This window comes from Charadrius vociferus, unplaced genomic scaffold, assembly GCF_000708025.1.
Source record: "Charadrius vociferus isolate BGI_N301 unplaced genomic scaffold, ASM70802v2 scaffold16, whole genome shotgun sequence".
Lineage (NCBI taxonomy): Eukaryota > Metazoa > Chordata > Aves > Charadriiformes > Charadriidae > Charadrius > Charadrius vociferus.
In genome coordinates this window covers 24,654-52,583 of record NW_009649167.1, presented here as the reverse complement: position 1 = coordinate 52,583, position 27,930 = coordinate 24,654, and the positions used below count along the sequence as shown (strand labels likewise).

General features: G+C 38.6%; 1 protein-coding gene across 1 annotated transcript in view; it reads right to left on the bottom strand.

Annotated features, from left to right (window-relative positions):
- FRY (furry homolog (Drosophila)) overlaps positions 1 to 27,930 on the bottom strand; it is a 180,333-nt gene that overhangs the window by 130,394 nt on the left and 22,009 nt on the right. The window contains exon 2 of the mRNA XM_009888386.1: positions 16,983 to 17,182. Coding sequence (XP_009886688.1) covers positions 16,983 to 17,182 — 200 coding nt within the window. The remainder of the gene's footprint in view (positions 1 to 16,982; positions 17,183 to 27,930) is intronic.

The window sequence follows — 27,930 nt, the reverse complement described above, 5'->3', positions numbered from 1 at the left end:
TGGAGATAGTCTGTTTTGTATGCAAAGGAGACCTTTTCATACATATGACCTAATACTGACAGAGTGTCCTTAGTGTCTTCCCAAGAAAGAAAAGGATTAACCATTTATTACACCTGAGTTACTTGATGCTCACAGTGATGATAAATTCTTTCAAAATCCTAAAAGCACATGGCATTTCCTCTAATACGTAATGAAGGAGCTCTGTTTAGTTGCATGAGGTACCTTCTTGTTACAATACTAACAGGCAATACAAACATGTCCATAGATACAGTGCATCACGGAGCGCATACTGGAAGGTGAAGAACCAAATATCATAGAGTTCATTTTTAAGGAAGATAATTGTGGAAAAAATGGTTCTATTACTCAAAAAAAAAACCCCACAAACCCAACCAAACAAAAAAAGGCATTTTGGGAATGGAAACAAATTTTCAGGATGCATTCTCAGAGTACCTGGGAAGGCCAAGAAATTCCCAGCGCAGAAATCTGAGTCCCCACGTGTGAACATCCATTCCTCTTTATGGCTTTTTTGCCAAGCAGGCTCAATTACCAAGGCATGCACAAGTACATAGTCCAGTATTCTAGATGCACGCAACAGTATACAAAACACGAATCTCCTAAATCACAATGAAAATAAACAATACATGCAAGCAGATGACAGTCTGAAAAACGTCACCATCACTGTCACCGTGCTGCACTGAATTGTACTACTGTTACTGGTGTATGAAATGCACCAACGCCTTATTCTTCTGTAAATCGTGCGTCTTTCTTCTCTTACAGCTGCAAGATCGGGGCTCTCCCACCAGCTCAGCATGAGATTTTTTGTTCATCTTTCAGCAAACGATTACCCTCATGAGCATCTGTTAATGTATCAGGCAAAATACCATCACTGCCAGGGGATGTGAGATGCAAAACAAAAAAATCTGTAAAGTTGCTGAGATAATGGAATGGAAAGACTTGAGGCGGTCCAAAGATGCATATTATTTAATGATTCTCTCTGGAGAAAATGTTGTCCAGTATAATCTGCTGACTGATTTTGAAATTAATTACACTGATCCACTTGTAATGCCAGCTGTCAAGGAGGCTGGCTGCAGGGTGACTGCAGTATCCCCTGACTACTTACCAAATAGAAAAATCCACCATACGTTTTCTACTGAGTCATTTATCCAGGATAGTCATCGATATTTTTCATTGTTATCTCTAATGTCTAGAGTGGCTCCTCCAGGTTACATTAAAGGCACAATAACTATGAATTAGAACTTTATGACAGATTAGTGGTAATGATCAGACACAGTTAAAACTTGTAGCTGAGAAACAGACACATGACACCACCCCACCCACAGTCCTTCTCCTCAATCAGTAACTTGGTGCCACCCTACCTAGTTGTGTCTCATGGGAGGACAACACTTCTGTCTATTGCAGTCCAAAAAGGCACACTGCACACTGAAAAGGACAGCAGAGAATCTTTCAAAAGTAGAGCTCAATTTATTTAAAAGATTAAGTTTTCACGGGTCCTGGACAAATCAGTGTCCTGAGAATGAGTGCAAGTTAGGGAAAAAAACACCCAACACACAATCTTTTTTTAAATCAAATTTCTGATTCTGTTACAGAAGGCTTGTGTTACCACAGAGACATTCTTAAGGTCTGTTTCAATAAAAAGGGCTTTGGCATCCAGCAGCTTTGTGTTCCAGTGCCCAACACTGCAATGCTTGGCTTTCAGAGGAGTAACTATAATCCTGCAGAAATGCATTCAGTGTTTCAGGCAGGAACGAGGTGTGGGATTCCTCTTTACATGCTCATCTGTGAGGTGGACATAGCTAAATGAGAAACAACATGCTCTGGGAACCCAGTCTGAAACTGCAATCCTGAAAATTTCCTAATCACCGGGTGCCTATCTCTGGAAGCACACACACCTCACAAACACTTCAGTTTTCTGACGGTGATGTTCCTCAGGGACTGGGTATCTAAGTTAGTGAAGATACCTCCATTTTGACAAGGCCACACAACTCATCTCTTGCCTCCTTACAGGCGACCAGACCAGGGCTTCCCAAAACATGGTATATTCACCTAAAGAAATGGTTCACAGGCCATGCAACAGGCTTGATCGCAGCAGAAGACAGCCGTGGGATGGAGACGAGCCAAGGGCACCAACCATCAGCCAGGAAGGGTTCTGCTGCCACAACTTCCCAATTCTCCAGTCTAGGGCTTTAAATGAGGCCTTTTTCTTCCCTTCATCCCCTCCTGCACCTACTGCTGCTTTTGCCATTTCGCCTCTCCTCGTGCTCTTGCCAGGCAGCAGCTGCTGCTGCAGCTGTCTCTGCTTCTTCTTCATCCCCCTGTTCGGGTTGCTCCTATTGCTGCTTTTTCTTCCACTCTTTCAGCTGTCTCTGCTTCTTCTTCATCCCCCTGTTCGGGTTGCTCCTATTGCTGCTTTTTCTTCCCCTCTTTCCAAGTACGGCACTGCCACCGACTCTGCCTGCAGCGACTGCAGTGATTGCAGCGATGGCTCAGCCTGCCTGGACCCAAGCTGACCCCATGAAGCCAAGTGTCTCTACACACACCCCACCCCCCCATCCCATTCTGGGATTGGGGTGCCCACGTCAGAGCAACTCATTGTACCCCTGCAGTGAATGACAATAACCACAGAAAATTATATTTGGGGCTTGGAGATTTGAGTAAACTCAAAGTAGAAGTTATTACTATTTACTTTATTAATAATGATGAGCACTGAATAGATAATGAACTGATTAGAGATGAAGGGCTAAATACAAATATGTTTTTTCATGTCTAAGCGCTCCTAAAACATAAAGGGATGAGTGTAACAAGTGACCATGTCAGGAAGACACTGCCGAGTAAATTCAAAGACAGCTCAACTACATGCAGATGCTTCAAGCGTCCTTTGAGAACAGCATTTTTTCTTTATGCAACAGATAACTTCTCATCTACTGTAAACAACTTGCCTATTCTATATCACTTAGTCTAATATCCTTACAAATCTTACCATTTTATTTGATGCAGTATTTTCAACATGGTTGCTATGGCAGCTACTGTATGAAATATATTTATACTCAACGGTAGACATTTTCATTATATACTAAAGGTTCAGGGCTGGCAAAATCCAGGTTAAAAAGTATAATAAAGTGAAATTGCCTCTGAGTAATAGATTCCATAGCTGTATATTTACCCTGGAGATACACTTATTTAAAAGTTTTTAAAAAATCTTAAAAATGTTTTCCAGCCTCAGGGCACTATTTTATTTTTGTTTATTTTCTTGCCCACCCAATTCAGAAATGGCAAAGAGGCCCTTTTATATTATGAGTAGACTCTGTTTGAGTCTCTGTAGCTATAATACGTTCTGCAGAAATGTCTTCCAAATCTTGGATGAATAGGTAGGCTGAATTTGGAGCCAAAGCCTACAACCACAAAATATGAATAAAGAAAGTTTTGATTAATCTGAAAGAGCCCATAGCTTTCTGGGCTATTAAAAACATCAGAAAATTTCAGAAGAATAATAACATTTCCATTTTTAATCACTAAGTTAAACATCCTGATTTCTTGTTTGAAGTGGTGCCTTCAATTGTATACTCTGTATTTGTTCATGCTGGAAACTCCCATGATATGAATACATGTTAGAGACAAGCAGTAAAGATCAGCACAGACAATTTTGCCTTTAATATTTGAAACTATTGTTTTTCAATACAACATCTAAACTTTTTGCATCACCAATGTTTACAAAACAAAACTCTCACCTAAAAATTAATTTACTTCCTCTGCCTTGTTGCTGTTGTGAAAACATTAATAGAATATTATAGAATAGGTTGAATATGCAATGGCAAACATACATTTTATCACATTTACATGCATTAACTAAATATAATATTCATAATTTTCTAAAAAATAACATATCAGTGAACCTCCCTATTCACATAGGCACGTTAAAACATTTCTGCAAAGACTGTTAGCTACTTTTAATGGTTAATATATTAATGCTTTTTCAGGGCTGCTACACAAATATAATTCAGTAAATTTACACAGGAATAGCTTTCCTCAACCACCTGTCACAGAACTTGAGCATTCACATGAAACATGAAAACAAAAGGATGCTGTAGGGCCTATTAAGCTTCACTATGTCACCATGTTCTAATGATATATAATGCCCCTTAAAGTTATTTCTGACCTCAGCAACCATTAGGCACATTATTCCTACCGAACTATGACTGGGTACTGTATTACTGACTGAGATAAAACCCATCTTTTTATAAGAGCATGGAGGATGCAAGGATATTTTGATACCAAATGAAACTTTTGCAATGCATGCTGAAAAAGCAGCCACACACATCCTACTGAGTAGTCTGCTGGGATGGAAGAGTTACCAAAAGGTAACAGCAGAAGAATAGACCTTTTTATGCAAAATGGAGTAGACATAGACCACATTCAACTACTACAGCTAAAATATATATAAAATGCATGCTAGATTTTTAATTTTGCCACTGGTTAATTTGTACAAAGATCAGAAAACATATCGCTTTCAATCTTGAGCTCATGTGGTCTGTAAACCATTATCTGTATAATCCAGGAGAAAATGTCACGACACCAATTTGCTTCTGAAGGCTGGGTATGCGAAACTTTATTCCACAGAGGAGCAGCTACCCTTCAAATACAGCTGACCTACTAGCCAGTTGCCTCTGAAAGGGACAGCTTGTCTGTCTGGTCCCTGCCTCCATTTTGGCTGTGTGCTCCTGCCTCCTCCCTCCCAGAACGGATCGATGCTGATCCTGCATTGAGCAGGTTCATGCAGCCGAACTTGCAAGTACTTACTTCTGTTTTGCCCTCTTGAAAATGGATAGAACAGACTTATTTACCTTTTTACTCTTTGAGAATGCCACACCACCACCCCAGTGAGCCCAGTTAATTTATACCTAAGCAATTAAGAGAGCCAAGCTTTTTTACTCAAAAGAACAATCTGTTTACTCTGATAGTCTCTCAAATGTCTCCCACCTGGAACTTCTATGAAACAGGCAATTAGTGTCCTGTTTTCACAACCATTCTTTGCAAGTCAGCAGGACCTCCTGCATAAAAATCAAAATTGCCAGTTCAGTGGATGACAACAGGATCTTTGATTCCTCTTGTTGCTCTACTCAGCATCATTTAGCTGCTAGGTACCTCTTTTAACAGACTGTGTCAGTGACCATGGTATACAGATAGTAAAATAAACAGAAAAAGGGATTTCCTTTATTGACCTTTGAAATTCTAAGCATACACTAAAAGGAAATTCTAAGCGCAAGCATAATAAAAAAGATACGATAATATAGCTTCAAGAAAACACCACAACTCTGCATAAGACAAAATTAGACTCCAAAAATGTTAAAGAAAACTCTGATGAACTTCATGTAACTTTTCAAAATGAAGTAAAAAAGCAAGGCTAATGGTACATGGTATTTCATATGGAGAAAAAAAGCATATTTCAAGTGGCTATGAAATACAGATAAATATATTCTCTATCTTGCATAAATTTTTATTTTAGCAAACTCAGGTCAAAAACCTGCTTGTCATTGCAGTTACTGCATAAAAACAATGAAAGATGCACGTTTAGAAGACAGGCTTAGTATTACTCAGTCTGTTCTTTCTTCACGCAATTGACCTGTTTTTTGTTACAGCTCTTCTGTTTCGTTCACATGGAAAAGGATGTGCCCAGTACTGCTCTACTGCTGAATACAAAACTGTGTAAGAAAACATCAGTTCAGCTTCAAGTACAGGTTTTCACTCACTGGCTCTGACTCTTCACTTCTTTGGCATCCACGTCATGGACTGTTCTGACTCGGTGATAGCTTGTGTCATCACATCAGGTATTACAGGCTAATTTTTGTCTGATTATCACATTCTCTGCAAAAGGCATTTTTTAACCTATGCTGTCTACCAACACAATTAAAATGTGGACACTCAGAGATTTTGGTCATGAGAATGTTTAATCTGAAGTAACTGATATATCATAAAAAAATGGCCAAACAAGCCAAAGAAATAGCAAATTACTTTTTGGTACTAATACTACACAGAAGTGAAGTAAATTCAAAGCAGATTGAAGAGAGAAGCAAACCCACTGAATTAGAGATTGCCTTCCAAGTTATTAGATGCACAGTGCAAAAATTAGCACTGAAACTTTCCCAAAATAACATGGAACTTAAGAAAAAAAACTCTCAAAAACCAAATATGAAAGTTTTCTTGTTTTCTTTCCTTCACTTACCTTGAGCAAACAACTTAAGAACTCTGACATTCTTACCTGCTCAGTAAAAAAATTCCCAGACATGCCCTCAACTCAGTGTTGACAATAAATGCTCACAAACTTTAAACAATGGTTAAGTACTGTTACAGATATAGGGGTAACTGCAAAAAAAACCCAAACCAAACAAAAACCCCTACTGATCTCAGCATTTGTATCTTCTCTAATATGTTTCAATTTTGAAGTAAAGCCCTTTCTTGTAGTAAAAAAGTAAAAGTAAAAAAATTCCTTTTTCTAAGCTATTTCAAGCCCAAATAAGCTGATGGCTACCAGTGGATCACTTCCAAAAGAAGCATTTTAAATACATGCTTTTGTAAAATCTGGAAACTTGAAAAGAGTACTAAGGATGACTTTACTGAAATTGAGGTAGACTTTAGCATAAGCGAGAAAAGACATTTTATTGGCTGTTTATTTTCACAGTTCTGTGTTCATAGGAATACCTTTTAAAAATTGTAACAATGAACACATCAAAATCCTCTGTCTGAACACATGCAAATTGTAAGGTCTGGGCCAGTATCATAATACTTTCCTTGGGTTTCCCTGATTTTAATTACTTGAGTACTACAATGTACAGAAAAAGAGGTGAATGGTACAACCTGTACATTTGATAAATTTAAAAAGAGCGTCTAGAAACAAAGTGTAGACACCTAATGTTGACACCATAAATCCATCACAGACCTGTGTTAGTAGACTGACTGATTCTGACTTAAAAACTTCCAATGATAATATAGATAAAATTTTATTAATTGGAACTTTATTTTCTGGGGTAGAGAATATTTTAGGTTTTAGTTGCATCCTTACCTATGATGAAAATTTATGAAGGACCATTATGAACAGCTTGGGGAAGAACCATAAATTTAATATAAAGGATTAACTAAGACAGTTCTTATTGAATTTTAGGTACAGGATTGAGTTTATTAGTAGTCCCACGTCCAACCAATGATTTATATGAGTTAAGTTCGACACTATCAATATTCCCAGTTTTGATACCTACCATCAATTATTACAGATTCAATGATTTACACTCCTAAAAGAGTTATCAACTAAACTGATATTTAACTGTAAATTTGAATATTCAAAAAAACTCTAAACCCCTATCAGTCAGTCATTGCTAAACTAATTAAACCTTTATAAATGAAATGAGAAAGGCCTGTTGTAGGAAGCAGCAGTAATGAACTGCTGTGGAGTTGGAAAACAACATGGCTATTACATTGCAAAGCCTGACTGCAGCAAGGCACACAAAAAAAAGATGGTTTTTTGCTTATATGATGCATTTTCTTCAAGGTGAGTAAGGATTTACTCAAAAATACTCAAAAACTATTGAAGTAAATACAGATTTCTTCTTCTGTTGTTTGTGTTGAGATTCATTACAATGCATTTTCCTAAAAATGTTTCTGTAATAGGAAAAAGAACATGCTCAACAAAGAACACTCAGACACCCAGAGCAAGCTACACTCCATAAAAGCACTATGTCCACCTTGCTCTCAACATGAAGCCAGGAAGGCGGCGCTCTAGAGTCATACTCTAATAATTAATGATACTTTGCATAAGGCTTCAGTCAAGAGTCATGTCATGAGATGTAGTATGAGAGTCCAAGGACTTTCATCTATGAGACTGTGGGACTCGAATAAACACAATGCTCTGAAAAAGCATTTGATACAGTGATTTGTATGTAACTTATTTTTAGCATTCTAAGAACAATAGACTATAGAGATCTGGACTTCCACATCCACGTTAAGACCTCTGCATGAAGCTGCTATTCAAAGCCCTGTTTCAGCTGTTTACGAAGGTGGTTCAGCTAGGCACTCTTCATCAGCCAATACATGTATTTTAAAAAAATAATTCAGGGGTATGCATACAATAATCACTTCTACGAAGAGTTTTTTTGTGACAGCAGACTTCTGTAAAATTGAAAGACTGAAAGATCTAGTGGTAAATTAAATAGATTTAGGAGATGAAGTCACTACAGTCAAAAGTGTGCAACTTCAACAGTACTATTCTCTCCTTTGCATCTCTGACATTACTTCTGAGACCTGGCAAAGAGAGCGAGAGGATGCTCTTCCCTGACCTTGACATACCCTGGTCATTTGGCACACCTTCATTTCCTAAACAGAGAAGTTAACTGACACTTCAATCCTATATACAAAGAGTTTTACACCAACTGATTTATGATGAGCCAAGTTATTTCTTCTGTGCAAGAAGGACATGGCAGATAAATGCAGGAAGCGTTTTTTTTCCTGCACAGAATGGGGGATGCGCAGCTTCCCTCTTGAGCTCACCACATTATCAGTTATTACGAGAGCGCTGTCCTCACCTTCAGTCAAACCTCCTGCCCATGGCAAGAGCAATGCTAAAAGGATTTAGGGCACCTCCATGTTCCAATCAGTGGATGAGGTTCCTTCATTTAGCACATTTATAGGGAACCGGTAAAATGCTATAAAAACAGGGAGATCAGGAAGGATGGGCAAGTTTCCCACATTTGCAAGCCTTGGGAATGAGAATATAGGATCAGCACCAGACATCTACTGAAAGGTACAGCAGAGTAAAATGCAGAACGCCTGTCTCAGTGCCGACATGCAGAATACCCTACGACCAGGCAGGACAGATATCCTGCCTGCTACCATGTACTGAGACATGGCTGCGCGAGAGAGACAGAGAGAGACTTGTAGTTATTTCTGATACAGAACTGTCCGTGATTCCACTCTTCCCAGTATCTTACCCTCCGTGGGAAGCACTAAGCAGGACATGCTTCAGTTATGGCGAGGCGTGCTGCTGAAGTGCTTCCATGGCTTTGCTGGTGGCAGGGCCCAGAAGGGCCGGCAGCAGCCAGGGCTCCCCACAGGGCCGGGCCGGGCCTGGCAGCCAGGGCCTGTCCCCTGTCCCCAACCAGGAGCAGGGCCATGACACGGGTCTGCGGGTGGGCCTGGCTGGGCAGGGCCCGTGGCTGGGCATGGCTGTGGGGAGCTGGAGACCAGCCCTGCCCTGGTGCCGCTGTGGCAGGGACTGACGGCCACAGTACCTGGAACGGGGTCCCAGGCTGTGGGCAGGGGTAGGCGACACTCAGAGGAAGCCATTAAGGCTTATTAGTGCCCACAGGGCCCTGACCTGCTGGTGACCCATTCAGAGTAATGTGACCTAATTTAATCAAAGGTATAGGAAGCCCTTATCAGTTGATCTGAATAAATTTAGAGTTGTAATTACAGGGCTGCTCCAGGCACATCTGAGAGCTCTGTAAACACCACCCAGGGTAATGAACAACAGCTACTGACCACCGCAATGGTCTGCTGCCTCCCAGCCACTCCTGCCTTGATGTAAGGTGGCTACTTAATGTCATTAACGATATGTTTATTTTCATAGAATAGACCAATAGACAAGGAAAGGTATATTTTTAAAGCTAACTCAAAAAATTCTGATGACTGTCAGCAGTCAGTTTTCTTTAAACTTCCTTTATTTTGGGCTTTCTTGACTATGTATTTATCTCAAAGGTTGTACCTGTACCATCAAAGATGTGTCCTCAAGTGACTTGATCTGCAGCTTTTTCCTCCTGGTTACTGGTACCGATCTCACAGGCATTCAAGGAAGATGCCAGGGTGCCCTTGCAGAGCTAACGTCAGACTTCACTATTCTTTTGCTACAAGTATGATGGCCACAAAAGCCATAGTCTCCACCAGTACTACATGCCCAGCTAAGGAAATAAGAACTTACTGGGTGGATTTCCAAATTGGGAAGGTAGCTACGTGAAGTATTTAAGTTTTTCTCATATTTGTCATGCCAGCAGATATGCAGGATCAAATACGGCATAATTCAAGCTGTCTGACGTGTAAACGGTACCATACAGGACTCGGGCCCAGAAAAGAGCACAAATTTAAACTTAAAAACACACAGCAATCCTGATGAAGCAGTACCTCATTGACTTCAAACAAGACTCTGAAAGCGTGTGAAGGATGAAGCTGTTGCAAAAATATGGAAAGATACCTATTCAATTAATTGCTTCTTATCTGGCAACAACACTACCAAAGTAGATATGTGATTTTCATTCAGTCCTTCATGATAACAGACCAGTGATAAGGCTGGCCTGAGATGACTGTAGTATGACTTTAATTTTCTGGATAGTGGTAATAACCAATACCTTTAAAAGACATAAAAATGCGATTAGAGGCATCTGGTTGGTTGTGTGCTATATTTGCAAGCATCAGCCAACACGTGATCCAGTACGACAGCCTCAGTGACCTTGGATTGAATCTGCCTTCCAATGTTAAATCCTCTTAGTGATTTCAACCATCATATGCACCATTGATGATCCTCCAACTATATCCATGTGGTAGTGAGGCCCAGGGACAGTGAGCATACTGGAGAGTTTTGCTGCCAGAATGAGATCTGAAGCCTCAAACAGTATTCTGCCCACATGCCCAGCTATGAAAACCCTAAGATCACTGAGAAAGCTCGTGTTGACATTCCCTGGCTCTAAAATGTAGGAGTGTTTTTATGGACATGTATCTAGCTGCAAATGCCTACGCCAATGGCTATGCAAAAATGTGTCCTTTTCCTTCCTGGTTGCTAAAATGGCATGCACTTTTTCCCTCTATCTCTTATGGAAACTGGAATCTGACCCAGGCCGCATCCTGTCTCCATCCTCCTGCACTCCCCATGATTATTTCTGAAACCCTACATTTGTGTCTTCCTCTAACTCTTTTTCCAACAGTGGCTTTCATACTGTTTCTCTCAACTCCTGTGTTTCAATTCTATGATGTGTGTCCCCTGAACTACATAGAAGATACTTCATCTGTGGCCACTGACTGAATCACACAAACCTTTCCAGATCTTTCAGGAAGATAACTGTCCTGAGGTTCAAGATTAGCCACCCTAGAAGGACTACTACTCTACACTGTTCAGTGATTGGCTTCTGCTACAAGTCTCGGACAGATGTGTACTGAGATAACCAGAAGGGGATGTTATTCCTGAGGTGACAAGTCGAGGGGGAAGTGAAGGCTCTTTGGAGCTTGTCTTTGCTACATTTGATGGCCTCTATCTTCAGTACAGAAGATTGATTTTTCCTATATTTTTCTGCCTTCACATCTTTTGAGTACACAAGTAGAGCTTGCTTATTTCACGGATGTTATCTCCCAGGCTTAGCTGCCTCTCTCTCTGCTAGGAACAAGAAGAAGCTGATCTGGGCCATCTTGGGCTTCACCTTGGGCAGAGCCAGGGTATGTGACACGGAGTTTGGTAAGACTGGGCTGTACTTGGAGAGTGAGTGAAGTTCCAAAGCCAATGCGAGGAGGAGGGGAGAGTGATGGCTGAGAGCACTGCTTTGCTGAACTGATTTCTTTAAACAGAGAAGTTAGCTGCTGGGAAATGAGTAAACAGAAACAGAACCAAGGGGACATCCCACACAGAAATCAAGCTTAGTCCTTAGATATGTCTGTGAGCTGAATGAAATACTGAGACCAACTGTTAGTCTAAAAAATTGACCTGTGATCCAGTCAATGACCTGAAGGAAAGAAGCTGCTGAGCTGACACTTACTGGGAGCACTAGGAGATGGGGCATTCTCCTGAGGAAAGTGACTGCCCTTGGTCCTCCAGACTGTCCTACAACTGACAGACATAGATCTGCCCCATTCAGCATGCCACTTAATGCAGCCACTGTAACAGATCTGTAGGGCTCCATACAATTAAGGATAATATATTCAGGTTGCATATTGAGTAGTCAAAGTAAGATGGTCTGTAAATGCTTCACTTTCTTATGTATAGGTGAGAGGACAGTCCACAGCACAGTACAGTAGCATGAGACAGAATTTCATGAAGAAGCATTTTAAGCATTTCAGAGACAATTATTGAAATAAAAGATAATTATTCTTAATGTCCTACACATTATTTGTCACAACTAGATGTAAAAGAATTAATCCACTGCTATTTATTTCTAGAATTTAAATACTAAATAAAGAATACAGCAGAAATAGTTATAACACATTATATATAGAATTATGATACTATGAACTGTGAACTCCATCGGGTTGGGATGGACTACCCACGTGTTTTACAGAATTTTGAATTTTTACAGAATTCCACTAGTGTTTATTCCACAAACACTAGTGGAATAAACAAACATATTCATGACTGGTGACATAATCCTTGAGTGAGACAAAGTGATACAGAGGTACATAGGGGCAGATAATAATGGGAATCTGGCATGTTTGTAGCATTTACAGAAAAGGGTCCTAGGGAAGATAATTTTGTATGGGAAAAAAGAACAGCATTTTCAATATATACTTGCATAAGATTATTCAAATAAAGTTGTCTTCTTTTCAATTTATCTGGGCACACACATACTGAGTGGATAATTAGAACAGAGCAAGGCAGTCTGCCTTTCCTCTTTTCCAATTAATTACTTGTTCCTGATAGTAACTCCTGTCTGTGCACTCTGAATAAACAGGGGTCCAAAGTCCCTGTGTATGGCAAACTATTCATGAGGACTTCAAATGTAAAAAATGTGTAACGCTAATGTGTTTCATTATAGATGAGAACAAAGGAGTCATTCCTCATGTGATGCAGCTGAAATTTTAGTCCATGTAAAACAGAAAATTCTACATTATAGATGTATGATAAAACTCATTGGTATTATTATAGCCTGCAAAAATCTTACTAGTTATCACAGTCCAGCAGTCAAAAACCAAAACCCTCTCTACTTCCTGTTCTCCCAAGTCTGTCCTTAGCATGTTTCTTCAGCACTGCCTAGAGAAAATGAAGCTTAGATTAAACCTAATCGGGCAGCAGTGCCACTATACACGTTGATTGGTCAATCTTTGCAAAAACAAACTTGCATTATTCTTGCTCTTTCAAAATCTTCCTGACCACCTGTTTGGCTGTTATCACCAAATCTGTTTTGATATTAGGGCTATATTTCAATGTCTCCGAGCTTATAATGAAATGGAATTAGTAAATACACTAGTATCAATCACATCACTGCTTTAATTTTTTTTTTTTTTCAAAGGCCAGATATACCTACCTAATAAAAGGAGAAAGTTACCGGCAGAACACATGAATATGCTTATAGTCCTAATCCTATAATGAGTAAATTCTGTTCTTGAGTTCAGTATCCAGAGAGATTCTGAATGTAGATAAGCTCAGTAAAAGAAGATGCGAGCAGGAAAAAAGCATAATGAAAGTTTACCAACAGCTAAATTAACCATTAACCACTGCCAATGCCTGTAGCTCACTACATTTTATCAATGTCTACAGCTGTGTTTAAGTCTGCTGAATGCCATATTTAAAGATTAGCCTGATCAGTATGCACAGGATGAATTATTATACTAAGTGATAATTGACGGTCCTAAAAAGGAAACTATTTTCTGCATTTTTGCCATACAGCATTAATATATGTAAACAGATTTTATCATTTGAACTGGCAAAAATATCTCCCTGGCTTCCACATTCTAGCTTCATTTTAAGGTCACCACTGCTTGAAAAAAAATCAGCAGTAATAAAATATTAAATTGTGTTTGTAAGTGAAGCAAAGCAAAGAAGATTTACAATATAAACTGATAAAAATGTAAATATGAATGCAATCAGCTGTGAAAAAAAGGTCTGCAGGAAAAATTCTAATATTCACTACAAAGGAGAACAATTTTTCACAGAAAAGAAGCAGGAAATTATTAAAGGTTATCAAGAAGCAATTATTTACATTTCATTTATGTGAATTTAATTTTATAAACTGGAAAATCCCATTTAATTAATTCTGCTGTCAAATACCTTTAATTTGGATTAATATAACCTGACAATCTGGGTACAGTAGTTTAACCATTAAAAATTAGCCACATAACTGTGAACTTAATGTAATTATTGAAATGTTTGCTGTATTTCAGAGACCCTAAAAGGTTAAAAAAATTGACCTGAAATTCCAAAGAAAATATTCTCCAAAGTAAAAAAAAAACCCCATCTGAAAAAAAAAACAAAACTGGTTTCCAGTCTAACTTATTAAAGACTTAGCAGTGGATACTCGACATTAGATTCATGCCTAGAAAACATATTAACTGGGGAGTGCGTTTTTTATGATGATTGCTGCCAGATCCAGTAACCAAAATGTCAAATCATACTTGGTTGACAGCCAAGGCAGCAGGAGGAGTAGGTGACATTGCCCTCTGCTTTTTCTGCTGCTGGGATCTTACTATCCCAGCCGAGAATCCATGGGGCTGCAGGAGTGGGTGCGTGCTGTGCCCTTCACTGCTGCCCTAGAAAACATCAAAAAATTTTTGTGCCTTGCTAGCATAGGCAACTTGTGTGGGACACAAAACTGGTTTTCCACCATAGCTACCAGAACACTGTCATCTACAGTTGGGGTCTGTGTACATCACAAAAGAAAGATATTATATCAAACAGGTACATGGAACCCAAAGAAACTGAGAGAAAAATTTATAAAAGCAACAGTAATGATAAACAGAAAGGACAAGCAGGCAAAATTTGTGCATGAAAAGAAATATCTAGGTAAAAAATACATCAGTAACTCTAATTTAAACCCATGGTAACTTCAGAGCTTGAACGTGAGCTAGACTTTGTGATAAAAGAGAGGAAAAAGCAATTATATTATAAACAGATCATTTTAGCTTCTCTAAAAGATATCTTAAGTATTCATCACTCATTATAAAATTAAACTGTCATATCTTGTAATGACTTAGAGAATTCAAACTAGAAACATCTCAATGTTAGAGCACTTTGCAAGTTTGACTTTCTTTGAAGTACTTTTGAGTTTAATTAGAACAGAATCATCAAAGAGCTCACCATTTGACTACCTATTGTGAAAAAAGGCCAAAGGGTGGCTCTGCACCACCGTGGGACTTCCTGGTCACAATATTAGTCAGTAGAGCAGAAATGTGGGAACAAAGCTGCTAAACACCCAACAGCTATCCCACAAAAAGGGTGGACTTAAATTCTTAGCCATTATTCCAGAATATTTTTTGCCATTTGCCCTTGTCACTTCTTTCATTACAACCTAATTATTCCAAGATCATTTTGACTGAATGTCTACAGAAACCTGCTTACACATTTGTTACAGTCACCCTCAAATAGCAGCATGCCATGGCTTGTAAATCCTATTAGTATTAATAAGATGCAAGTATGTCATTGAATTATTGTTAGTGTCTCACGGTTAGACCCCTGTAAGAAATACATTTTTAAAATGTTGACAAGAAGAAAGTGACATTCTAGTCTCTTGTCATATTTTTATTCTCTGTGTTGAACTTACCAAGCAATATTTCACTAAGATAAGATCAACATTCAGATATAGTTTCACAACGTGACAAAAATAATGTATCAACGCACAGCACCTCAAAATCATCTTAACACAAGGTGAAATGGGAATAAATCAGGGTCACTGGTTCATCGTTATGTTTGAAATATTACATGAAAATGCAGAGACTAGTGTTTAGAGTAACAGAGGTGCCACAAGGAAATTATGTTCTCAGTCCTGGTCTTTTTGTTGTTTCCCTGATCTTGTCAAGTAATTTTACAACACATTTTGCCTTAAAATGTTCACTGCACATCATATGAAGACTGGACGGTAATAAATAGGTGCTGGCATTTTTTGTTAAAGGACCTACGCTATGACTGTCAGCTTATTCTACCTTTTGCGATTTGGTGGGGACTCATGAAAGAAGAACAAACTGGATCGTTGCCAAAGCATAACTTCCTGTTAGCTTTTTTGTGGTATTTACAAATTATGTAAGATATTTCTGTCATCTTGTATCTACCTAATGTTTCAAAGGGAAGTCTGGAAAAGCTTTCCAAGCATCAAATGCTTCTGAATTTAAATCCATATATAAAGCTAAACAGACGCCATCAGAATCAAGACAATCTTAATTTTACTGTTCTGAATATCTAGACCTGAAAACGGGGAACTGAATTAAGTATTCCAAACTGTGCTATATAAAAATAATGTGGTAAGATTTTATAAAAATTCCCTTACAGCTTAGAAATACTGTTCCCTGGTTACTTTTTAAATTACCATTATTTTTACTTTGTGAGAACTAAAATATAGGTTACAGACTATTCTTCCCTAATCAAAATAACAACGTTTATAACATGCAGTCTCAAATTAAAATAGCAGAATCCCAGAAGTTCAGTTACGTAAGACAATTTGCAACAGACATACTTGTATGTTAAATTTGCCTGAAATACAAATAACGGCGGCTCTCTCACTGACTGTGCAAGCTCCTTTTTCAAATGCTGCATGCGTTTTCATATCTGGAAAATAGGTGCTATAGCACTTTGAAAGATTATGAAAACTACAGCTGTCAGAACTAAAATAAGAAGTGCTGTTCAGTGCTGTTCATTTTTCATGTTCAGAAATACTGTTTTTATCATATTTCATCATTTTCTAATCTACTGTGACTCAAGTGACCACTCTCTCAGCTGTGAAATCTATGCTGGCTTACACCCCTTCCGCCTCTCAATCACATTAACACATGCCCATATTGCACACAGAAATAAAATATTCATTCCCTTTCATGTCACCCCTTTGGCATATCTTGCATACCTCTGTCCTTTCCCACAACCTTCTAATTGCCACAGTAGCGTATCTTGCAGTTTGGGAAACACTACCAAACTCCAATGTAGACTACAAGCAAAATATTCTACATTGCATGGCAAGCAAGCCTGGTTTAAAAATAAATTCAAAGTAAAGTGCATATATACTTAAGAGTTTCTTTTTACTCACAAGAGGTTCTGCCATGATGATGCGAATCTTGCGTTCAGCCTGAGTAGTAAAGTTAACAAACAAACTCTTCAGGACATATTCGCCTGGTTTACTGTCTGGGTCAACGTTGATAGGCAACATGGCTGGAGGTCCTTTTTCTCTCTGTGTACCAGAAACAGGTGGGACAGGTGGCTTGATATATCCGTTACCAACTGGAGAAGCTGAAATGTAGAAAGAACACATTTATTTGTGGGTAATTCAACAGGTCTTAACTTTTCCATTGGCCCACTATACTGTCAAAGAAAAACTGGAGAACAGTTGACAATCAAAGAAATACAAAATACATAAATACATCCATGGTATAATTATAGGTAAAATTTACATAAAGTAGACTGGAAGAAGAAATCAAAGATGAAAGCTTATGTATTAAAATTGAGTCGTGTTTACTATGCAGTGCACAATCAATCCTATTTTTTTACATGGTAAGACTTGCTGACACCTAGCTGTTTCAAACATCCTCATTTCTTATTCTTTATCTTGTAGGCCAGATCTGCAGCTCAGTTGTCAAATAACAAATTTATTCTTTGTTGCTATTCAAAGTGACCTATCCTTGCAAAAGTCAGGAGTCTGATCTTTTGACTAGTGTGAGTTGTAAACGGACTGATTTTCCTCTCATTTATACTGAGGTCAATCAAGGATGAGTCCTTTAAAAACAATGACGCTTCACCAGTACAAATCTTATACGAACAGTCAGACACGAAATGTTTTCCATGGCCAAAAAATGTTCATTATGTAATACTTTTTCTGAAAGTACCAAACCCTACAGTGCCATTTGGCACTTGAGAGATCACACCTGGAGTACTGTGTCCAGTTTTGGGCTCCCCTGTACAAGAATGACACTGCTATTCTGGAGCAAGGCCAAGGGAGGACCACGAAAATGGTCAGAGGCTTACATGCTTGCTACGTGAGTACAAGCTGAGAGTGCAGGATGAGTTCAACCTTAAGAAGAGATCTTATTGCAGTCTTCAGCTACCTAATGGGGTATAGGAAAGATGGAGCCAGACTCTTCTTTGACAGTGGTGACAGAATGAGAGGCAACAGACACTAGTTGGAATGTGGGAAATTCTAATTAGATATATGGAAAAAATTTCCACTATGAGGGGGTGATCAAACACTGGCACAGGCTGTCCACTAATACAGCAGAAGTTCCACTCTTGGAGATACTTGAAACTTGACTGTGTAAGGCCCTGAGAAACCTTCGCTTGTTGCTGAGTAGAGGTTGGACTCATCACCCCCCAGAGATCCCTTCCAATACAATTACCCTGTGATTCTGTGAATTCCCCATAACCAATATCAAGATATAACGTACTAGGCTTAGCTCTATTACTGTTTTTCTGGAAAACTCAAGAAAAAAAAAAAAGTACTACGAAACAAACCCCCATTAATTCAAATATTACCATTCCATGTATGAAATTTCCAAAACAAAATTCTCAGGCTTAGCTCTTACTGGCAATCAAAGCCATGTCCGGTCTTCAGGCAGGTACTGGTAGGACCCTCTGGTAGTTTTGCCAGACTTTAAAAGTAGCAAACTCAGTAACACTGGGAAGACCAGCCATTAGCCACTCTGAATGCAATAGAAGTGGCGCAACACCCATGAGCACAACTGGTGATTGGGACAGAGGTGCTTTAATGCAACACAAACTGTGGAAAACATTGTGAACTAATATCATTATAACATTTCCCCATAGCATCACATTCCAGAGTGTTACATTGTATGATGCATCCAAATTGCAAAGAAAGAAAGAACAAATGAATGAACAAACGAACTACAGTGATGGATTCCTGCACATATAATGCCTTTAGCCTTTCCTTTCAAGGAACAGAATTGCAACTACTAGTGAAAGTACCTGTCAACTTTTAATTACATGAGATATTGTTTTAAGAATAAATGAGATTTTAGATCTTTCCCAAATACTTTAGCATTTCATTGCTGCAAAAAAATGAAAGAAATACATTATTGTTTGAGAGTACTCAAGATGTGGCACAATCAGACCCCAAGTTTGTGCACTGAAAAATAAAAAAAAAAGATGCATTGGGGAAAAGAGAACATATTTTCCTCTAGAAAATATCAAAGTTTAGAAGTCCATTATATGACTGTAATGCAAAATAGAAATGCTTTTGTTCATGTAGCTATTATTCTGCAAGTGTAACACATCCCTCCTTTACTTTGAAGATAACTGCCCTGATTGGTACGGTATGCCATCACTCTTTAGCACAGCAGCACCACTTATTCCACTCCAACAGATGTTTCCTGCTAGATTTGTTTCCTGCAAAGTTTCACTTGATTTTTGAGGGCAAAAGCATAATCACAGAGTTTTGCTGTCCTTAAGATTCTTTGCATAAGGCAAAGTGTATAGAACATTTCTACATTTATATTCTAGAAAGCTGTTTCTAAAAATATCCTGTTGTTCTGAATAACAATCTACTTCAAAGCAATGAAAAAAGAGCCACCAGAGAAGAGTGTCAGCGCTACTGCTCTCCTGTCATCACCTAGGCTTTCCTAAAGTTTAAGCATGAAGACAGTGGGATGCACAGGATCAGATGCAAATTCATATGGACTATCTAATATACTAGGTAATGGAAATTTCTCCACAAATAGCTTTATGAAGGAGTCAGACAATGTTTTTACGATCACTAATATATTTGCTGAATGTGTGGTTTTGACCGGCTCACAACTACCCATGAAATCAGTTTGACCGCCAAGCACTCAGTTAGGAAAAAAGGGGGGGGGGGGGAGTTGTGAGCAGTGAAACCAATTTTCTTAAGGATTTGTGTCCTTTGTGCAGTAAAAGCCCTGTCCTCCCCCCATCATCATCCCCAACACCCCCCCAGCCGTTCCCAAGCTCCTTCCCAATCCCCGTGCCGGGGCTGGGCAGGCAGGCTGCCCGCCAGCCAGCCTCCGCCAAGCCAAACACACGCGGGCTGGGCCACCCGCTTCTCTCGGGCCACCGCAACCAGCCCCGGCTCCCTCCTGAAGGAATCTGTAGGAATCTAATCAAATGCAAACTTGCCTTCTGTTCCTCAGGCAATTTTGGTTTAAATTGGCTAAGTTCAAAATTTACTACGAAGGGACACGCAGGAGGGATGGAAGGAAGGCAGGCAAGCAGGCAGTGTGTGAGATCAGGCACACCTCACATCCTTACGAAATGAAGTTTAAGAAACCCTAGTGGGAGCTGCCACCCTTATCTTCAATCATTGTGGCATTCAGCCACAATTTTGAGACTGGAATTTGAATCCACGTTGTCATTGTTAATAGGAAGCCTTTTAATAACGATGCTGTTAGATTTGTGACACAGGCTGATCTATTTTTTTTCCAGACATCTAACTGAAAAATCAGTTATTTGCACACTGTAATAGAGAAATGTAATTATTTGCGAGATTTGTCAGTGCACCAAAAATTTTTATTCTGGCTCTTCTCTGATAGGACTGTCCAGCCTTCCCCCCAAAGGAAAGTAAAAGGATATCCTGAGGGTTAACAACTCTCATTGCTACAGTAACTACAGCAGTTATAGAAGTGACTGACACGTGACATTGATTTAGTTCAAACTTGTAAAAGATCATTTTGTAGCTCCTAACTCCATTCAAGCATCTTTAGTGTGGAAGTTAACATTGCCAACAGTGTGAGGGTTCCGAGTTAATCATGAGTTTCTCATGAACTATTACATACAGGTTTGACTTTCTAATGTATCTTTTCAGTTCCATTATCTCAACCATTTGCATATGATTGATATTTGCATTGCAAAAGTCTGGCCCAGTGACTAGACTATCCCTGACATCTGTACTGATGATGTATGAGCTTTAACAGAATATAGTTCATTTTCCTAGACTGAGAGCCCTACAAAGCTCATAAAAACAAGTTGCTTCTGAGAGGTAAAACTGGAAATAAAGGACTCAAAATTTCAGAAACAGCTGCACTAAAGTCATCCATGATTGATCCCTTCATGTTGACATATTATAATATGAGCCTTAAAAATAAAAAAGATGTCAATTTTTGCCATCTATGTCAGTGAAACACTGCCCCGTAAAATAAGCATAGTTTTTACATGAGAAATCATCACATATAGTTTGCATGGGTTTATGCAGAAGATACCCGGTGGGAGTGAGGTGGGAGGAAGGGGTTATACTCAATTCTAAATATTGATTTCATAGACAAATTAAGCTTTTACTATCTGATTTCAAAATAATAATGTTCTACAAAGAGAAGTACCAGAATGGACTACTGAAACATTTGGTTTGTACTCCTAACATATTGTAGGACGCTGGTGACCACACAAGTACTACATTAAACTAAACCCTTCACCTAGAGAGAAGTAGCTCATTTCCAAGGTGAATGAATGGTGATGCACAGCAGGAGACCACGGTAACCCTGATGCCCAAGGACCCTGCAGTAGCAGGGAATCTGTAGGTCCATTTTAGAAAGTTGTATACATATCTAAAGCTGCTATCCTAGGAAAATCTGTAAAAAAGATTAACTATGCTTGATCAACTAGAAGAAGTCTCTATCATTTTGAGGGGAAATTCTGGCTGAGGGCTACTTCTCTCAAACCACACATTTTCTTGTTTCCAAGATACGTTGCCTATTTTTCTACTGCATCTGCAATAAGCTGCATTTCAAATGATAGTATTTTCCTACAGAATATTTGAATTTAGTTCAAGCTATAACCATAAGATTTTCTCAATGTTATGTATTAAAAAAAATTAAAAAATTAAAAGGAGTAAGTATGGAAGTAGCAATGCAATATCACATATGGTTGTCACCACAACCATATACTATTGCCACAGAAAGGATTACTGAACTAAAATCACTGCTAAATTTTTTCGAGTATTGATCATTTCCCTGATCAGAGAAATAGTTGTAAAGAAACCCAGAAGTTTTAACACACACACACACACACACACACACACATATGCACTCTCTCTCTCTCTCTCTCTCTCTCTCTCACTAAACTGATAGTGGGGATGAGTACAGAATTAAATTTAATTATCATAAGAGACTCTCTGCTATGATTTCCACTACAGGTATTTTTCTTAAAGCGCTAAGATGAAGCAAAACAACAGAATGATCATAACGCATAAGCCAAGAGTCTGTGCTACACTGGATACAACTTCAGCCAAACAAAGTCACTGAATTTTCAGTATCATTAAGCAGAAAAACACAGAGATTGCATTTTTTTAGTGAACTGTGTTAAATACACACTTTAGCAACAACGAACAAACTAATAACACAAACCAAAACATGTATTTGCAGTATTTTCGTACCTACCGAGCCCCTTTATAAAGCCGATCACACTGGACCTTCTCCAACATGCTACTGTAATATCCATGAGCCTGTGAATACCTGAAATGTTCTGCTCCTCCAGTTAGAAAAGTTAGAATCCTTTTCTAACTAAAATCGAAAAGGAAATCAGTTGTTTCATAATCCTGTTTCATATTTCACTATAAATTTTTCAGCATTGAGGAAGACATTTATTTTAGGTTTTGGTTTTGTTTTTTAATATACAAGTGCTGAAGACCTACAATGTGTGAGCTAGAGCAGGCCTCCGGATCAGATCAGCCTTTCCATAACCAAAGGGGTAATTTTTAGCTTCAGCATATGATGATGACCACTCACGGAGTGGCTGCATGTCTATATTTATCCACAAGTACATACTATGCTGACAGATTAGCGAAACTACTTCAGGCACTCCAAGAACATGAGACAGGATAATGGAGTCCGACATAAACAAACCATGCATATCAAACACAGGTATTATCATACAGTCCAAGCTGAAAGTATTTAGTATGGAAATGCAAAGCACAGAGCCAACACAGGATGGGTTTTGTTTTGTAACTATGGTCTTTTGGCCAAAAGTACACACAGTTTAAATTCCTTGCGATAAAACCAAAGCAGTATCTCTTCTTTTCGCATGCCAAGAGTCACTGAGAAGCCACATATCCTTAAGGATAATTATAAATCTGCTGAAATAACTTTTAAGAAAATTTGCTTTGTTTTAAAACAGCAATTATAATATTAAAGAGGAAACACATTATTAAATGAAGCGTGAAGAATTTAATTTACAAGGATACGGTACATGTGCCAAGGTTACTAAAAGGTGGCTTTTTCACCCTTTGAAGGAGAACATTCCCAATTAGTTTGAGCTTGACAGACAAAGAGAATAAAATTCAAAGGAAACTTCTGCTGAAAGAAAGAAACCAAGTCTAGCAGTTCCATTTTTATCTTGGTGAAAGAAATTGTAGGATTCCCAAGGAATATGTTATTCCAGCATATTAGTAAGATGCAGTAGTAGCACTATTTTAATGAAAGCATTATTTTCATAATTAATTTGCATGTTTCAACAAGAAATAACCATAAAGACAGAAATTTAACCAATAAAACATAAGATTAATGACTTGCAATATATACGACAGGAAATGTGTTTATTTAAAGTATAGGACTTTATGATGAACAATTGATGCTACTGATGTCTGAACTTTTTGTGTTTCTGACCGTCTCTTAGGACGATCTACACTCAAAAATGAGACCAGGAAGAATTCAGTGCACATCCCAGTCCCACATCCAGACTATATGGAAAGTAAAAGTATAAGTTACGGTGGTACCGGTTTTGGCCTTACTCTTCACAGGAATCAATTTCATGCAATATGAATATTTGCCTACCTGTTTTGTTTACTGCTTATTTTCCATTTTTTATTAAGAGTTAATAAACCAGGGAGTAAATATACCATTTTTTAAGATACTTTTCCCCTCTTCTCAACTGCATGCTTATGTAAATATAATTTAAAGTAATTATTAAAGTAAATGTAAGAAAACCTGATTGTATGGCCTATAGTAATTTCTAAGGTCCATATAAAAGCTGCGGTATGAATCTGCCATAAGCAACAGCATTGCAGACATGGCTTAACTTTAGTGCTGGAAACCATTTACACTTCCAGCTGTAGCGAGGCTGGCATGCCTTCTCCCTAGGGATGGACAGATCTGTAATAATGTTTTGCCTGTGCATGTCCCAGGCAGACACTATCAACTGTGGAGCTTTGATACTACACTTAACTGAATGTACTGCTGCAAAGCTCCCTCTACTTTAATAAAAAATGTAAAATAAGCAGTGAACAAAACATGTAGGCAAATATTCATATTGCATGAAATGGATTCCCGGTGAAGGCTCATTTGCAGGTGAGGGAATTCTTTGCACTGAAAAATTCACTCACTGACAGCAGTATGTAGACACAGACAGTAGATACAGGCATGTACGGACAATAAGAACACAGGAAAGAGTCTATATTGCAAAAAGCTCAAACATATTTTCCCTCTTAGCAGAACAACGACACATATTAGAAATCTCAGTGAACTTGTAGTTTAAAACTCCAAACTCTGAAGACTCTGTCTAAAACAGTTCAAGCAACTACTGGGAGAAGACAGTAGGTCATTCTGTGCGACTGTCTTGACACAAGTACCTGACATAAAACTATCCTAACTCATACTGTCTTTCAAAAGACGGTTTAATCCAAATACAGGATTCTTCAGGAAGAGTTACTTTGGTTGACTAATTAGACAGATGGTCTGCAACGTAACAAAGATAAAATCCAACAACTACACGCAACACAAAAAGTCTGGGCACAGCGTGTAAATCCCTGTGCCAGAGGAAATACTATCTAGTCTAGAAGATAAAATGGAAGAGGTTGTGAGGTCAGTGGGGAAAACTATAAAAGAAGTTCAGGATTCTGGAGCAAAACGGCTCTGAAAACAAGTCTGAAGGGAGTAACAGGTTTGGAAGGATTTCCAAAAAGGTGGTGAGAGATGACCTAAACTCTCTGAAATGGAAATTCTCAAACTACTTGATTATGCTGAAACTGTAAGGGAGAAAAGGCTAATTTATAAATTTCAGATACTTCCATTTTTTTAAAGAGACATGCCTCGGAAGAGTCATTTGTGTAAAATGGCATGGACAAAGAGAAAGGAAGGAGATATCTTTAGTGATAAAGGCATTCCAGGACTTGGTCACAGATTTAACTGAGATAAGACCAACATTCTAAATTATTTCTCTCCAAAGACTCTGAAAAAACACTGTTGCCAGGTTTAGATATATTTATTCCACTCTTTTCAGAATACTTTTTGAACTACAGTTCCAGAAGACAGTTCCAACATCTGTAGACTTGGGCAATCCTCCAAACTTTCTATTCCATTTACCACAACAAGAGAGTGTAAATTCTATGTGAACACAAGGAACAGCAAAGCCAGAAAACAGGAAGCAAATTAATTAGCGCATCCACTAAGAAGTGGCAGAGCTGCCGATAAAGTATAAGCTTTGGCCAACTCAACTTCTCTAGCCAAGAAAAAGGAGGCTTGAACTTCATGTGTGTGTGTGCATGTGCACATGCATGGCATTCTTCAATTTATTTTCAGTATCTTCAGGGGTGACTCTTCTGGGAGTGGACAATGATTCCAATGATTCCTGAATCCAGGAGTAGACAATGATTTGCAGAACGGAGCCTCAGAACAAGTCCCTGGTGCAGTAATTTCTTAATCAGATCCAGTCCTCTGCAGGACAGAAACAAAATGTAGCGTCCATGAAAATACGTATATGGCCACTCAGTAGGCCTGATGGATGCTAAAATACCACTTATGGGGGATTCTCTTCTCTGCACGTCTACAAAGAACTCAAATGCTCATTCCACTCAGAGATGCTTGTAAAGTAGCCATCTTCTAAGATGAACCCCATTAGGAAATAACCAGTTTAATACAGACATCTTTGCCCAAGCTCAGGGAAAGATTAGAATATTCCTTACACATACTGACAGGTGTTATTTGAGATGGATGTATGTGGTGAAGTGCCTGTTAGTTTTGAAGCTTAGGATCTTGTTCAGCCTAGTACCTTGGAAAGGTTTAAACTGTTGGTTTGGCTTTATTATCCACTAGCAACCTTCTGGCCCTCACATCCCAGCTGCTGGCAGGTAGATGTTAAGCTCTGTAATCCTCAGATGTGCACTGCAATTCTGTGCAAGAGAGGGGTAATTGATATGAGACCCCACAGAGGAAAGCAGTGGGTGGAACACATTTTCTCCTCTTGCGAGAGACCACGTCTCCATATGCAGGGGATTCAAGAACGATGACTGCCAAAACAAACAAACAAACAGGAAATCCTGTTGTATATGTCCATCCACTTTCTAAAGTCCTTTCGCTGACTTGGCAAAGCTCCTAGTAACTATGACCCCGTAAGATGTAGACTTTCCCTCTCTTTTTCCCCTAAATTGCAGGTCAGGGGTTGAGCAGCTTAACAACTTTCCCTAGGTTCTTATCTCAGATCTCTGCAAGACATCTGAGTGAGGCAGGAAAGCGATTCTCCTTCCTGCCCATTTTCTTTGCTCACCATTTATTTTTCTGCTCCTTTCCCTCCAGATCATTATTTTCTTGTTTACATATACCACCATGCTGAAGATATGTGGGAATCAAGGCACGCAACATAAAGTTTTTTAGCTGTGACGATTTTAGAACTTGCTTGGTTTATTACAGTATTAAAAGACTGAAAAAGCTAAATGACATGGGAAACCTTGTGGGCAATTCCAAAACAATTTTCAAGTGACATTTGAGTGCTCCATTTGGAAGTGGCTTTTCACTAAAGGAAACATCTGTGTTGCTTCTGATGGGATCCAAATCAAACATAAATACTTCTCAGTTTCTGTGTTTTATATGGTAATGACATGCTGCCTCTTTGAAAGCTGACTTGAGATTAACAATATACTTTCAAAATCTTCGTATCTTTTCTAGATGAATTCAAAAGTTTTGTTATCTCTGGCAGTTATTCCAAAAGTAGAAACTCCAAATAAGGGTGGAAAGATATATTCAGATCATCATTTTCAGATTAGTAGATTAACTGACTTTTAAAAAATTAAACCAAAGAAAACATTTATTTCTGAAACTATGCCACAATTTCATTGAGCTCAGATAGAGCTTAAAAAGCATTTTATTTTAAATAAAGATGCTCATACTCTTCTTTTACATTTCCTTATGTACTAGGGGATAAAGCTAGCTTCCACTTTGGTTTTGCTGGATCAGAAAATAGCTTCCGGTAAGATTTTTGGACAGACGGTTTGTTGGGTTTGCTTTCCTGTTCAGAGACAGGGAGATGAAGATATTCCCGTCGTTTTGTGGTTGATGGGTGTTAGCAGAAGAATTATTTTTAGGGAACTTGGAAAAGTGCCGAGGAAGCACAAGGCTAGAAGAGTCTAAAAGAGAAGGAACAGTAACTTCCAAAAGAGGGACCAGCAAACAGGGAGGATGGGACCTGCACCTTCCTTCCCTACACACTTTCTCTTGGCAAGAGTATACTTTTCCTTTTGTCCTTAAATGTTTTACAGTAAAACTGTTAAGAGGCTGGATAAGATGGAATTTTAAAAAGATAAACTGCTTATTTTTTATTACAGAAAGACATTAAATGCTCACATCTGAATTTTTGTTGTCTGTTTGTCCACGCTTGCTCTTCCAAACCACTGACAAATGTTTGTTCATGCTGTTAAAAACTCAGGTGTTTCACTGGAATGAAAACAGCGTATTGGTTACGGACTACATGGCTTCTGTGCAATGTACACATGTGAATGAAAACGCCAGCATGTTGTAATGCACTTGCGGAAAGATAAGCAGTATTTTATTACTGATGCACTAAAAGAAACAGGCTGTAGTTCATTTCCCTCTGAAATTGCATGGTGTGAACAGTCCTATTGACCTAACACAGCTCAATGGCTAAGAACTGATTTCCTAAAGAGTTTTGCTTATTTCGTGCCTTAATAAATATGATGTCATGTTTAGTTATGTTTCAAGGTGTAGTACTACACTGAAGAAAAATCTTTAGAACTGTACTTGCTTCCTTGACCTCATCTTCTGATGTACCTGATCTACTTTATGGCTGCCTTTTAGGGA